Below are 15,920 nucleotides of genomic sequence, written 5' to 3' on the forward strand. Positions count from 1 at the left end.
ACCTCATCATAAGCCTGCCAATGCCCCCTTGACCTCATCATAAGCCTCCCAAAGCCTCCTTGACCTCATCATAAGCCTCCCAAAGCCCCCTTGACCTCATCATAAGCCTCCCAATGCCCCCTTGACCTCATCATAAGCCTCCCAACGCCCCCTTGACTTCATCATAAGCCTCCCAATGCCCCCTTGACCTCATCATAAGCCTCCCAATGCCCCCTTGACCTCATCATAAGCCTCCCAATGCCCCCTTGACCTCATCATAAGCCTCCCAATGCCCCCTTGACCTCATCATAAGCCTCCCAATGCCCCCTTGACCTCATCATAAGCCTCCCAATGCCCCCTTGACCTCATCATAAGCCTGCCAACGCCCCCTTGACCTCATCATAAGCCTGCCAACGCCCATTTGACATCATCATAAGGCTGCCAACACCCCCTTGACATCGTCATAAGCCTACCAACGTCCCCTTGACATCATCATAAGCCTTCCAAAGTCCACTGGACCTCATTGTATGCCTGCCAATGCCCCCTTGACCTCATCATAAGCCTGCCAATGCCCCCTTGGCCTCATCATAAGCCTGCCAATGCCCCCCTTAGTATTGAAAAATAAAATGGATTGATGCCCCCTATGGGATCTAATCCCTGCCCCTACTCAGCTGTATCCTTCTCAACGCCCCCCTAGGGCTCCCCAACGTCCCCTATGGGATCTAATCCCTGTCCCTCTCAGCTGTATCCTTCTCAACGCCCCCCTAGGGCTCCCCAACGTCCCCTGGGGGGCTGTACCGCCCCCGTTGAGAAACACTAGGATGACATATAGGCAGCACTGCTCTGCTTTGAGCTTTTGAGCATCTGAGCCTACAGATCAGTCAGCGGTTCAGTGCCCAAATGTTCCATTATAGCAATGCTTCTATTCACACACAATTGATGTGGTGATCACTTTAAAATAAAGTATAATGGCTGTATTAGAGTAATTTTACTGTATTTGAAGAGTTTATTCGCAAAATTATGTATCTCCATTTTGTAGAATGTTGGGAAATTGACATTTTTGTATTGGGCATTCCATTGCAAGACGCATTTTATATAGGTTGAAAAAGTATGTTCTCAAAATATTTGAATGGCAACAATTTACACATAGGTGATGGGACCCGAACAGTCATTTCTAATAATAAAATGCAAAAGTAAAGAATGGTGGATTGATGCACCGCAAGTAATTTTCACGATGCGCATATCGCCACTCTTGATATTGCGATTTCGATACATTTCCGATATATTGTGCAGCCCTACTGTGAATCCAATGGTTTCAGTGTCAGGTGGCTTTAACAACCAGCTGCATTCCGTACCATCTAGTCACACACACAAGTTTAGACTGGGTGCTGACGTCATGTAATAATGTGCCAGCCTGTTGGAATGTATGAAGGTGGCAAGTGGTAGCTAAATTATTATAATGTAATCAAGGGACTTGTATTTGTTTATCCATTTTATTAATGCACTTTGCCTGCCCTGATGAATTAAATGGTGGGTGTGGGTGTGTGCGTGTGTCAGGGTTTGTATCCCAAGTGATTGTTTCCTTCATTGACAGTCTCTCCTTCTCGTGTGTGTGTGGTGTGTGTGTGTGTTCGTTCGTGTGTGTTCGTTCGTGTGTATTCGTTCGTGTGTGTGTGTTCGTGTGTGTGTGTCCGTGTGTGTGTTCGTTCGTGTCCCCCAGAGGTACGCGGTGCTGCCTTACCTGATCTTCGTGCTGAAGCAGTTCCTGCTGCAGAGGGACCTGAACGAGGTCTTCACCGGCGGCATCAGCTCCTACAGCCTCATCCTCATGGTCATCAGCTTCCTACAGGTGAGCGGAGACACCCGGAAAAGCATTAATGCTCAACAATGTGGCTAGCAAACATCCAGAAATGCCTTTATCAGAAGGTAGAGTAGGATACTTCAGTTTCAGACTTTTCTAGGATCCATGTGATGTCAGGTGAACGCCCTTTAGGAGACCTTTAGGTTAGGAGACCTTTGGAGCTTTACGGTTGAGAAGAAGTCCCCTTAGCGCTGCTCCTACAGTCTCATCCTCATGGTCAACAGCTTCCTACAGGTGAGGAGGGGAGCCCAATAACATCATACAGCTGAGCAGAAATGCAATGCACACATCCAGAGATGCCTTCATCAAAGAGGATAGAGTAAGATACTTTGTTTGAAAAAAAATGGTGTCCCCTTAGCGCTGCTCCTACATCCTCATCCTCGTGGTCATCAGCTTCCTACAGGTGCGAAGTGGAGCCCAATAACATCCACAAATGGACTAACAAGGTTAACTAATTAGGGGTCTTACACACTAGGGCGGTAAAGCGTCGCGGAACGCCCGCAATTTTTACCGGCGTCTGTGAAAATATATTGAAACATATCTTTCCTTACACACCAACTGGCGGTAGTCGGGCGTCAGCGCCGCTAGCTTTGGCTGTGGGGAGGGTTTGAACAGGACTGGCCACACACGCCGACGCTGTCAGTGTGAAAGGCAGAGAAAAACACACCGGCCGAAACTAAGCAGAAAGACCGTGTTCGTCTTGCGCCTGTTCCGTTCGGCTTTGGTATGTTTGACCCCTTAATATCCTGCATGTCCTCATCCTCATGGTCATCAGCTTCCTACAGGTGAGGAGGGCGGGCTAGCACACATCCAGGGAAGCCTTCAGAACTAACCATTGATATCCTGTATGTATGTCCTCATCCTCGTGGTGAGGGGAGGGGGCGAGCAGACATCCAGAAATGCATTAATGCTCAACAGCAGATGAGCGGAATGTCTAGAATCTCACGTCCACCTAGTGCTGCACCATTATCAGGAATGCAGCCCAGCAGCAGGTGTGAGGGAGGGCAGGTCTGTGGAAAAGGCTTTTTGACAAAAGAAAGAGATAAAACATTAAGGGTTTGTCACTTTCATTTTATGTTGTGTTGCTTTGGATATTTTTAACACAAAGCTTTTCCAAGTGAAGTCACAGGTTATATGCTGTGAAGCCTAATCTTAGCACAGTGACTTGCTGTCTATAGTAATGAATTGCTATGAATCCAAGCAAGGCACAATTGGACCAAGAGTGAATTTCTTAAATGAATGACATTTCATACATAATGTGTGTTTGCTATCTGTATCTAACTTGAATTTTAGCTAAAATCATCGTCAAATGTTCTATCAAACAGCTACCCTTGGCGGAGGTCTGCAATGTCCGAGTGCTATTCTAGTTTTATTTTATTTTTAAATGGGTAGCACCAATCAGACCTAGCTCTGAAGAGATTAATGTGGAGAGTACTTCTGCATGTCATCATTATGAAATAAGTTACCTAAGAAACTGGCTCTCTTTCTCAAAGGATTGGGAAGGATCCACATCACTGCAATACAAGTAAAGTGTGTGACTGACCAGTCAGAGAAACGCTGCTGCATGAGGGCAAGACCTCATGTAAACATTCCCCACCACACACACACACACACACACACACACACACACACACACAGGGCCTTGTGAAATTCCTGTGGTAGAACACATGTATCAAACGGTGTCATCTCTGGTGTCAAAGGTGCAGGTTGTGGGTCTGCCTTGGCTATGGAACCCTGAGTTAACGCGTGCCCGTTCTGATCGTCTTGGACATTCCCAGACATAACTCTATGATGGCCATGAGAACAGCGCAACGTTAACTATTGTTTTGGTGTGTTTTTTGTGTTGCGTTTCCAAAGCGCAACCCCCCAAAACCACAATGCTGAGCACAGGCTGTTGAAAAGGATTTTTTTTTTGAATGCCTTTCACAACATTGTAGTTGTGCTAACCTGACGTTGTCCTTTGTTTTTGTTTTCTCTCTCGCTCTCTCGCTCTCGCTCGCTCTCGCTCGCTCTCTCTCAGCTGCACCCACGTATCGACACGAGGAACCCCAATGTGAACTTCGGGATGCTGCTGATCGAGTTCTTCGAGCTGTACGGCCGGCACTTCAACTACCTAAAGACGGGCATCCGGATAAAGAACGGCGGCGCCTACATGGCCAAGGAAGACATCATGAAGGCCATGACCAACGGCTACCGCCCCTCCATGCTCTGCATAGAGGACCCCATGCTACCAGGTACAGTGTAGTGTAGCTACCGCCCCTCCATGCTACTAGGTACAGTGTAGCTACCGCCCCTCCATGCTACCAGGTACAGTGTAGTGTAGCTACCGCCCCTCCATGCTACCAGGTACAGTGTAGTGTAGCTACCGCCCCTCCATCCTACCATGACCAACGGCTACCGCCCCTCCATGCTACCAGGTACAGTGTAGTGTGGCTACCGCCCCCTCCATGCTCTGCATAGAGGACCCCATGCTACCAGGTATATAGCTACCGCCCCTCCATGCTACCAGGTATACTATAGCTACCGCCCCTCCATGCTACCAGGTAGAGTATAGCTACCGCCCCTCCATGCTACCAGGTACAGTGTAGTGTAGCTACCGCCCCTCCATCCTACCATGACCAACGGCTACCGCCCCTCCATGCTACCAGGTACAGTATAGCTATCGCCCCTCCATGCTCTGCATAGAGGACCCCATGCTACCAGGTACAGTAGGCTACCGCCCCTCCATGCTACCAGGTACAGTGTAGCTACCGCCCCTCCATGCTACCAGGTACAGTGTAGCTACCGCCCCTCCATGCTACCAGGTACAGTGTAGCTACCGCCCCTCCATGCTACCAGGTACAGTAGGCTACCGCCCCTCCATGCTACCAGGTACAGTAGGCTACCGCCCCTCCATGCTACCAGGTAGAGTAGGCTACCGCCCCTCCATGCTACCAGGTGGAGTAGGCTACCGCCCCTCCATGCTACCAGGTACAGTAGGCTACCGCCCCTCCATGCTACCAGGTACAGTAGGCTACCGCCCCTCCATGCTACCAGGTACATAGCTACCGCCCCTCCATGCTACCAGGTAGAGTAGGCTACCGCCCCTCCATGCTACCAGGTAGAGTAGGCTACCGCCCCTCCATGCTACCAGGTACAGTGTAGCTATCGCCCCTCCATGCTACCAGGTATACTGTAGCTACCGCCCCTCCATGCTACCAGGTACAGTGTAGCTACCGCCCCCTCCATGCTCTGCATAGATCAGTGGTTCTTAACCTGGGGTGCGGGCACCCCCTGGGGGTGCGCCAGAGATTTCAGGGGGTGCGCGGAATATTGTTTGTGTTTAGGTTGTGACCAATATTCTGTTAGCAAACATTAGAATTAGGCCAAATCCACATTAAGACATGTTTTGCTCCCCATGTAAAGGTAATGTCTGAAGCAAGAATCATTGCATTGAATCACTTAAATCATCTTTTAGTGCACATACACGTGTAGAAGTTTAGGTTGGGGGGGTGCAGCTTCTATTGGGCACAGGTAAGGCAGTGCTTTAAGAAAAAAGGTTAAGAACCACTGGGATAGAGGACCCCATGCTACCAGGTATATAGCTACCGCCCCTCCATGCTCTGCATAGAGGACCCCATGCTACCAGGTATACTGTAGCTACCGCCCCTCCATGCTACCAGGTACAGTGTAGTGTAGCTACCGCCCCCTCCATGCTCTGCATAGAGGACCCCATGCTACCAGGTAAAGTGTAGCTACCGCCCCTCCATGCTACCAGGTATAGTGTAGCTACCGCCCCTCCATGCTACCAGGTATACTATAGCTACCGCCCCTCCATGCTACCAGGTACAGTGTAGCTACCGCCCCTCCATGCTACCAGGTACAGTAGGCTACCGCCCCTCCATGCTACCAGGTACAGTAGGCTACCGCCCCTCCATGCTACCAGGTACAGTAGGCTACCGCCCCTCCATGCTCTGCATAGAGGACCCCATGTTACCAGGTAGAGTACAACTCAGTATACCCCTCTGATTTCACCTTACCTGGTCAAAGAAACTGCTTCAGGAGTAAACCAGGTTAAGTTAAGAGGTAAATCACCTAATAGAAGAGCCTGGAGTTCTCTCTCTTTTTTTTATGAGGACTTAGTTTTGCTGCCTAGTCTAATGGAATGAGGTAAAGCCTCCTAGTAAAAGGTGCCTCGGCCTCTCTTTGCTGAATCAGAAGTAGGAGTGCGCGGTATGGACGGTATACTATCGTGCGAGGTATGGTATCCAAGGTATGGATTTTGTCCATACCGCTCTACCGCCATAGCGCATTGCGTCCTGCAGATGGCAGTAATAGACAACGTTTTGAACATCCACCGACTGTCTCTCGTAGACAGCAAAAGAATATGTGGTTGTAGAACAGAAGCACAATTTCATGTAAGCTTTAAGTGTAAAATGTATAGTTAGTGTAGTGAACTATTGTTTTAAACTGCATGTGATTTCGATTCTGGTCTCCACAATTTAATGTACAGTGGTGTGTGAAAAGCAAGTTAGCAAGCTAACAGCCCAAGTCATTCATGTCAATGCTGGTGTCTGACAACAGAAATGTGCTAAATCTATGTGCTACTGGTTGCTTTACATTTGCGCCAGCCTTACTGTATGTTACTGTGTCCAGGTGAGATAATATCATTCACCATATCTGGCTGGGTGTTAGTAACTTAGATGACTGTTGTTCACTGTTTAAAATGTGATAGCGATTTCGCTAACGTTAGCACGCTAACCGCTGCTGCAGTGATAGCTGCCATTTAAATGCATTAGTTCTACAATGCATTGCTAGCTGCCTCATGTGAAAGTTCGTTTTTTTTTAAACTTTAACAATAACAGCTGAACCATTAGGCTTGGCATAATCACAGATGCAAGCACACATTTCCAAATTACCCCCAGCAACTCCAGAAATAGAAAAAAAGGTCAAATGAACGATTTATTGGATAAAATCCATGTTCAGTTTGACACCCCTCCCTTCCCTAGTTTAACCCCTTCTAGACTTGGTGAAATTGACAGTAGCAAGAATTCACACACTTTACAAAAATGGAAATGTTTAAAAAATGCAAATGCAAAAGTTAAAAAAGGTGTTTTGTACATTTTGCGACGGAATGCTTACATTTTACACAAATGTAAAATACCGTGATATATACCGTGGCTAAAATTATACCGAGGTATACATTTTTGGCCATACCGCCCACCCCTAATCAGTAGCTACTCCTGTACTTTAGGAACACCCCGCCAAGTCCCTACTGCTAGATTTGTGCTTGCGAACATGAATGGATGTTTCCTCTTTGTGGTTTGACTTGACCTGCATCAGGTTTCAGAGGATGTCTATTTTTCTGATATGGTTACACATCATCGTCTTGTTGTGCTTTTGAAGACGGCTAAGCACCCCGTGTGTAGTGACTTCTGAAAGCTCTTCTCCCACAAGGGCGCTGCTTACGATGCAGCACCTGAGGAGGACTATTTATTTTTTTCTGAACAAGAGGGAAAGCTGTTGCCACACCGAATATCTCTATGGATACTGCTTACCTCAGACACTATGTGTCTGTCTCTTGTCTGTCTTTGGGGAATGCGTGTGTGTGTGTGTGTGTGTGTGTGTGTGTGTGTGTGTGTGTGTGTGTGTGTGTGTGTGTGTGTGTGTGTGTGTGTGTGTGTGTGTGTGTGTACACACATGGAGAAAGAGGCCTGACTGTGTGTGTTTTGTGTCCGTAGGGAATGACGTTGGCAGGAGTTCGTACGGGGCCATGCAGGTGAAGCAGGTGTTCGACTACGCCTACATCGTACTGGGACACGCCGTGTCACCTCTGGCCCGATCATACCCCAACAAGGACACTGACAGGTGAGTCACCAAACCCCACATGTCACCTCTGGCCCGATCGTACCCCAACAAGGACACTGACAGGTGAGTCACCAAACCCCACATGTCACCTCTGGCCCGATCGTACCCCAACAAGGACACTGACAGGTGAGGCACCAAACCCCACATGTCACCCCTGGCCCGATCGTACCCCAACAAGGACACTGACAGGTGAGTCACCAAACCCCACAGTCAAGCGTGGTCTGTTCACGCTGTCCACAAACGCACAAGGACAGGCGTCCCTAACCTTTGGGTCAGAGGGCTACCAAGGGCTACCCGAGAGCTACCCAAGGGCTACTTTTGTTCAAAATTGTCTACTGATGTCTCGGCATCATTCCCAAATCACACTAGATTGAATGATAATTTGCTTATGAGGAAATATTCTATATAGGCTATGAAGAAATAATTCTATTCTTAATTAAAATACGAGATTAACTGTGACTAAAATCTTGTAGTCGTCACTATTTATCAACATCCTTGGTGGGCACCTCAGAAGCTCCTGGAGGGCTACCTGGTGCCCGCGGGTACCACGTTGGTGATGACTGCACTAGGATATTGCTGAAAAGCCTAGGAGTTTCAGTGGTAGTAAAATATTTTGTGACTCAGGACTATGTGTAAGTTCTGGATAAGTCTCAAACCTGTATTATAAAGATTCTCACAAGCCCCAGATGCAGCTCTGTAAGATATCAATTGGATATCAATCACGAAATCCGTGTCAGTTTCACAGATTTTGCCAAAATTCTGTGCCACTGGACACGGAATGGTTTTCCGTGATGTACACACGGGAGTGCTCTCTTGAGACACACACGCACACACACACACACACACACCTGTCTGTCTAACACTGACCTCCTTATCATCTCTCCTCCTCCTCAGCACTTTGGGTCGCATCATCCGGGTGACACAGGAGGTCATCGACTACCGGGAGTGGATCGTCCATAAGTGGGGCGGCCGCGCTGAGCGAAACAACGGTAAGCCCGCACGCGCGCACACGCCTCACGAGATTCAAACATCCCTGTCCTCCCTACCTCCTACAAAGCTCCCCCACATAACCAGATTTCTGCTGGTCAAACTTTCAGGATTTTCTTCCATCACATCTGACCTCCTGCAAACTTCCTGTTTTTGTAAGCCTATTTATTGATTTTTCACTTTTGAACAAATGTTCTGGAAGCCCAACCTCTAAATGTCTCATGAAGGTTTTTTTCCCCTCCACTGGGAAATACAAGTCTCTCTCTCTGTCTCTCTCTCTGTCTCTCTTTGTCTCTCTCTCTCTCTCTCTCTCTCTCTCTCTCTCTCTCTCTCTCTCTCTCTCTCTCTCTCTCTCTCTCTCTCTCTCTCTCTCTCTCTCTCTCTCTCTCTCTGCATCCTGAAGTAATGTGCAGGCAGCGCTTTGAGAAGGCTTGTTTTTGTCTTTGACTACGTTTATTACGCTGCTGCCTAAATGGCTCGCTATCCTGTGTGTGTAGTCTACCTGCCATGATGGTAATAACACAACGTGAGGGGAATATGAAGTGGCTAATGCATGTTATTAGGGATGCACGATACCACTTTTTTTGAAAACCGATACGAGTAACTTACATTCATTTCTGTAGTTGCCGATAAAATAAATGCACAGCCTTTTTGTCCACCTGTGATATTTGTTTTACTATCCATGTCCATGTAGATTTAAAAGTTGAGGCCACTGCTTTCCTCCCCCCCATGTTGCTTCCAAGTTAATGGAACGTGATGTGTTGTTTTTTCATGTTGTAGCAGTATCGGTGCCTGGTATCCCTAAGTGTTTGACGAGTACGAGTATAAGTAAGGGATAACGGCCGACGAGGTGACCGGTTATACGAAATTAATGGCCAGGCGGCGGCTTCGAACTTTGGCGACGCGCGCAGCCCGGAGACAAAGTTGCCTCCACCAAGCCATTCATTTCTATAATCGGTCGACCTCGAAGGGCGACAGACTTGACAACCAAATGCGATAGAACTGACGACTGGCTCTTGGCTTGACAACCAAATGCGATAGAATTAACAACTGACTCTCGACTTGATAAACAAATGCGATAGAACTAACAACTGGCTTTTGGCCATAGCAACCTGCAGTTTAGAATTAGTAACCTAACTTAATCGCACGTTTGACGCCTGACCGGTTGTAGGGAATTAGTTGCAGCCCCATCAGCCAATCAGAAACGAGGATGCAGTTGCGTAGGCAGATAATGACCAAGTATCTGGGCTGATGCCAGTATCTGTATCGGTACATCCCTACATATTATGCAACAACATGGATGCAAAACGGCAGAATATGAAGGCTGAGTGCCGCTAACTACATGGATATTACAGTGTACACCAATACCTTCAGAGTTTGTCTTGCTGCCTAGAAAAACAAGGTGTGAGTAGGTGAAATGGCGACCATGTTTTTCATGTGCTTTCGCAAAGTCACAAGACTGAGGAGGTGTTGAGAAGTCCTTTTCAGTCTGTTTAAAAATTATTTTACCTTTTTATTTAACCAGGCAAACAAATCACGTTGAGATAAATATCTCTCTTACAAATGCTGTTCTCTCCCCCCTAATGCTATTTCTGCTCCTTTTCAGTAATTACAACACTTTGAAAGGTTGACATGACCTGACTGAGCATTGGAGAGAAAATAAGACTGACCATTAGTTTTGCGAATAGTATATTTTTTTGCATGCATGCTAAATGCAATGCCTGCTTATGATGGCAAGCCTTCAGATGTCCTCATGGGGCTGCAGAGGGCTATTTATTCGGCTGTTCATATTTACAGCAGCTATCAGAACCCCAAGTGGATGCTATTTATTCTGACCTGCAGATTAGTCAATAGCTCAGCATATTACAGTAGGTCTTTTCTCCAGTCCTGTTGGCAGTGCCTGCTGCCTAGAAGGCCAAGTGTTCAGGCCTGCTGTGGGAGTGCTGTGTGTAGCATATCACAAGTGGAAGTCTGGAGGCTATCTATGCAATTTCTCATAGAAGAGGTGTTTTAAAGATTACCCATGATGGCCATTTTGGCGGACGGCTACTGCCCATGGTCATTGTATTGGCCGTTAGGGATGCATCCTTTGACATAAAATTGACCATGTCAGTTGTGTCTATTCAAACAAACTGCAAGCTTCCGTTGTCTAGCTCAAGTCATCGCCTTTCCATTCCCTACCCACACTCTTATTGGCTCCCTAGCTCAAGACCCCGCCTTTAGTGTAGTATCCACGCTGTCTGTGTGCTCTACGTAGCTACTCCCCTGCATACCTTTCATTGCATACCTCTCATTGTTCAGCACCTGTGCTAGGTGGTGTGGGGCGCTCTTGATTTTCCCCCACTAGCCTGAAGCAGCTCTATTTGTCTTCTTGTACTGTATGTTTAAATCTTTGGCATTGCTGTTAGTTCAACCTCAGGCATAACTCGTCCGCCCCACCCCACCCCCCTTCGTATTCTGTACATTTTGTGCTTGCGAGGGCAAAACCACATTGTCATCTGTTGTGATGAATAGTGCAGGTGTTTAACCTAATTGCCCCCCGAGTGCTGTTGTTAGACACTTGTGGAGGCCTTGTGGAGACTCTTGTGGTGCCATTTCCAGTGCAGTGCATGCAAATTTCTTGAAAATGTGTGCAGTGATTTGCATACAACACACTGGAGTGACTGCTGAGGTTCTCTGCAGCCTGGCATGCCATGAGCATTCCTACCAGTTGTAAGGAGGACTTTTCATCCTTATATACCTGTGAAGTGATCAAAAGGCCTTTTGTCTTTGACGGGGTAGGAGACACCATGGGGTGCCACACCAAGGGTGTGTTCCAATATACACACTCCTGTCCTCCACTTGTGCTTGTGGCCTCGCCCCGCCTCCTTGACCCTCCTTCGTGGAGAAAGCAATCAAATTGCTCAGCTGTCAGCCTAGTCACAACAAATTTTTGGGGGACTGTTTTTCGTTCACCATCCCAATTGCAAATGAGAAAATTACATTAGAATTGTGCTTTTGCAAGATATTGAATCAATTTTCTGTTGTCAGTGACATCATCATGAGGTCACAAGCAGGCAAGTGAGCAAGGGAGGAGGGAAGTCTGCATATTGGAATGCACCCCTAGAGTGGACCTCAGGAGTGAGCCCCTAAGCAGGGGTGTAGTGGGCGTGGTATGGGGGGGGGTACCTTCTGCCCATGTTCAAATGCAAAAAGGAATGAGCATATAGCAGTATTGCAGGTGATGGACCAAACAGATGAAAACGGAGAAGAAATGACAGTAGGTCAGTAGGACAGTCATTTCAAACCTCCTCTACTGTCCAAGTTGCCTAATTATTTGATGACGTCACAAATCACGTACCCACACTTTAAAAATCTCCACTACACCACTGCCCCTAAACATATCTTTACCAAGATAACAAGAGTTACAGTGTATCGACCAGAGGTCTTCCACCTAGCTTAGGGTTTTACAGAGTGAGGCATGTTGGGATTAGTTTCAACATGCAGTGACATCGAAAGAGTTTGATGTAGATCGTCTGCTCTTTTGAAGATTTTGAAGCCCCAGACTTGGGGTGGTCTACTTGAAAGAGAAAACTCTTCCAGATATATTGAGCTGCACAACTCGGGAGGCTCTAAATTAACACCAGCCAAACGGCCAAATGTTGGTGGAATTTCAGTTTGACTAGTAGAAAAGACCAACTTTAAGTAACCACTTTGACCCGTGAGTAATTGTATCTGGATAGTAAGATTTAACCTCCATTGACTAGCCATTTTGGTTAGTGATGTTTTTTTTTTTTTTTTTTTAATTTAGAACCCTTGTTGTAATAATCGCATGAATGATGCGGGGTGACTGTGATGCATCTTTTTGACATTGCTGCTCTGCAGAATGCAATATCCGGGTCTGTCCATTCAGACTCATTTTAGCCAGTCTTCTGTCAGAGGAGCTTTGGTGTTTCAGCATCAGTTATTGATGTGTTCTTTTTGGAATCCATCCCGACATGTCTACAAAAGCAGCAAAGAAGAAAAATTAATCAGCCGCCCGTCATGCCTGACTTGGTGTTTTCATGCGGTTTGCAGGAGATAAGGAAAACAAATTGGTCACTGTCAGTTTCTTGCTTATTACAATCGCCAGGCAGATGTGCAGCATGTGTTTTTCAGGGAATATCATGTTTAGTAAAAAAGCCGCACTCCCGGATGAGTTTCTTGCCGTTTTAATACTGGGTTAGCATGGCAGACACAGACGTTTCGGCCTAAGCCTTCTTCAGCATATTTACCGGGAGTGCGTTTTTTTACTTGGCATGAACTGTGCTGTTTACTCGACTTTGTAAGAAGCATTAGAGAGTTGAGCGCACTTTCTCTAAAAATACTTTTTCAGGGAATAGAAATAATTTGACGTCCCCCACTGCACAAGGTCTTTCCCATCTGTATCTGCGTTCTGGCTTTTATTCACCCTTGTCTCCCCCATGTATTCCCCAGGCAGGCTGCATAGGGACCCAGTGGATGTGGACTCTGGTGTGCGTGCGTGCTTGTGTTAGCATGCGCTGCTAGTTAGCCTTTCTCCTCCCCTGTGTCTGTGTTCCCCAGGCCTGCTCCTTAGAGGACCACTCCGGGGCATTTGAAACGAAATCCCATTGGTAGAGGTGGTCAAACAATGACCGTAGCCTAAATTTGGTGAAATTCGGCGCTCTCTATGCAAAGATTGCGCTACTTACGCTGCCTGTCATTCTATCGAAATACATTTTAGCCAAGGGACAACTTCTTTAAGGCCCCAGTGGATGTGTTGTGGACTCTGGTGTGTGTGGCAGGCCATCTAACTAACCTCTCTCCCTCCCCTGTGTGTGTTTCCCAGGGCTGCTCCATAAGGACCCAGTAGTGGATGTGGACGCCGCCTCCCTGCTGGGCGTGACGGTAGAGGAACAGCAGCAACAGCGTGACTCCGTATCTCCCCACAGTAGCGCTGACTCCCCCATGTCCCTCTCCAGCCCCCAACAGACACACTCCTCAGCCTCCTCAACATCATCGCTCTCCGGCAGCGACATAGTAAGACATGCGCACACACTCACTCCTCGGGGAGAAGAGGGGGGAGAGGAAGCGGAGATTCAAATTCGTTTTATTCCCTCTGGATGTGACATTAACATGCTTGATATAAAACTAATTTGTGGCCAAACTTCTTCGGCGGCCTCACCTGCTCGGGTAGCATAGGTTGTTTTTGGTTTACACGCAGCCTAAAGCTAGATTTATGCTTCGGACGCATAGTCTCTGCTTGTGTCTGTGCGAGTCCATGCCCCTGGCGCAGAGGCTCTGCGCCCGTCGTCGAGCACCTCAAAAATTCTAACTATCCGTCCGACGGACACGGAGGACGCAGACAAAAAGGCGCTATGATTGGTCGTCTCGCTGCTTCCTTGTTCTTGAGCAGCAGCGCAATGCCGGTAGTTTGCGAGAGCAGCGCTGTATTCTGTTAAAAAACTATATTAATGCCTTGTGTGTAAATGTGTGTAAATACACAAAGCTACAAGCTAAGTAACAAACAATGCATCAGTTGAACACTTGTGGCACAATGCCTGCGGTTTTGCTACCATAGCTTCCTTCACCGAATGTAAACACACATCGACAGAGTCAACTGTTTACATGCTTGCTTTTTCTGCTCATGAAAACAGACTGGGTATGTTAAATAATGATACCAGTACATTGCCATTGCAGTTTGTGTGAAAGTACCTAGCTAACCGGGCTAGAAAGCAACATTGCTTAATAATGACCGCAGTGCTTACAATGAAGTGAAGGTAATCACGCAAATGTGGCTCTTGACGAGACCTCGGACCTCGCAGAGCTCGCAGATGCATGAATGCAAAGTTGGTTCATGGCCACTCCCACACGACTTTTGACGAGCGCAGTTGCAGAAGTCTAATCTGACCTTAACTCCTCTTCCTCGCTCTTCCTCTCTCTTCTCTTCCCCTCCCCTCTTCTTCTTCCTCTCCTCCTCTCCTCTCCTCTCCTCCCCTCTTCCTCCTCCTCCAGGATTCGGACTCCACTCCCTGCGTGCCCCCTCCTCTGCCCCACTTCCCTCCCCAGGTGCCGCTGGGTGCGCTACACCCGGGCCTGCAGATGGCCCCCGCCAAGCCCAACCTCAGCACAACACTGGCCATGCCCCCCGCCTCACAGGTAGGAAGCAGCACAGCCCCACACATACACACTACAGTACAGGTGCTGGTCAACGAATTAGAATAATTTGAAATACTGCAATCATTAAATTCTTTGAATGCATTTTTTGTGCAGACTGGAAGTCAGGATAATGGCATGGGCCATTAATTTCCCTCGGGATCCATAAATACCCCAAGTGCTATGAGAGCCACTCACTCTACAGAAGCCGACCGATCCTTTTATTTTTGCACTTTTCTAAACACCCGCATGTTCAGTTGTTCGCTTGAGGGGGTGTTATAGATTTCACTATCTTTTCTATTCAATGAAATTTGGTGAAACTGTCCCTGACGATGAATGAGTTATATTTTTGGCTTAGACACCGCTTTTGTCATTGTCACCGACTCCCTAATGTGTCATTTGACTAAAATATTCATGGATTGTTAATCAATTCAGGTATGAGTTTTGAATTTGTAAAGTGAGGTACCGGTAATATCTTAGCTGTGTGCATTATTCACAGGGTTCGTACGGTCATGAAAAACCTGGAAAAGTTATGGAATTTGAAAATTCAAATTTCCAGGCCTGGAAAAGTTATGGAAAACGTATTTTTGGTCAAAAGTTTTGGAAAAGTCATGGAAATCCATCCAGTGTTTCATCAATTATCTTTATGAAGTTGATGCCACGGCGTAATAAAATCTAAATATCCGAGTTCTCGTGGAAATGTTGTCTAGTGCAGGCTGCGTCTGCCTAACCATGTGTTGCCAAATTGAGTGGGTTTCAAATAACGCATGTTGTAATGGCTCCAGGCGGGTTTCAAGCGTTTTTGGCGCTAGAAATCAGTCACACCTGGCAACCCGCCTCGTAACGCGCGAGCTAGATGTAGTGTGTGCGTGGTGGTGAGAGGTAATCATAGCTCTGATCCTAGTAAAGAAATGTGGTTCTGTACGATATTACAGCATGTCGCGAAGTATTACTTCAACAATGAGCGGCTTAACTTTCTGAAAAGATGAAAAACAATGGCTGGAGAGGACGAAAGTTGTGATGTGTCCGTCCGATATGGGCGAAGCAGCGGCACTTGTTAGCCACCTGAAGGGCAAGATACAGCAGGCGGTTACCTCCTCAGCTACGTAAG

General features: G+C 47.2%; 1 protein-coding gene across 2 annotated transcripts in view; it reads left to right on the forward strand.

Annotated features, from left to right (window-relative positions):
* tent4a (terminal nucleotidyltransferase 4A) overlaps positions 1-15,920 on the forward strand; it is a 32,161-nt gene that overhangs the window by 12,417 nt on the left and 3,824 nt on the right. For both annotated transcript variants that reach the window (XM_063186079.1, XM_063186080.1), the window contains exons 6-11: positions 1,700-1,828; positions 3,861-4,074; positions 7,561-7,687; positions 8,582-8,676; positions 13,503-13,693; positions 14,669-14,812. In XM_063186079.1, coding sequence (XP_063042149.1) covers positions 1,700-1,828; positions 3,861-4,074; positions 7,561-7,687; positions 8,582-8,676; positions 13,503-13,693; positions 14,669-14,812 — 900 coding nt within the window. The remainder of the gene's footprint in view (positions 1-1,699; positions 1,829-3,860; positions 4,075-7,560; positions 7,688-8,581; positions 8,677-13,502; positions 13,694-14,668; positions 14,813-15,920) is intronic.

This window comes from Engraulis encrasicolus, chromosome 20 (genome assembly GCF_034702125.1).
Source record: "Engraulis encrasicolus isolate BLACKSEA-1 chromosome 20, IST_EnEncr_1.0, whole genome shotgun sequence".
NCBI classification, from domain to species: Eukaryota; Metazoa; Chordata; class Actinopteri; order Clupeiformes; family Engraulidae; genus Engraulis; species Engraulis encrasicolus.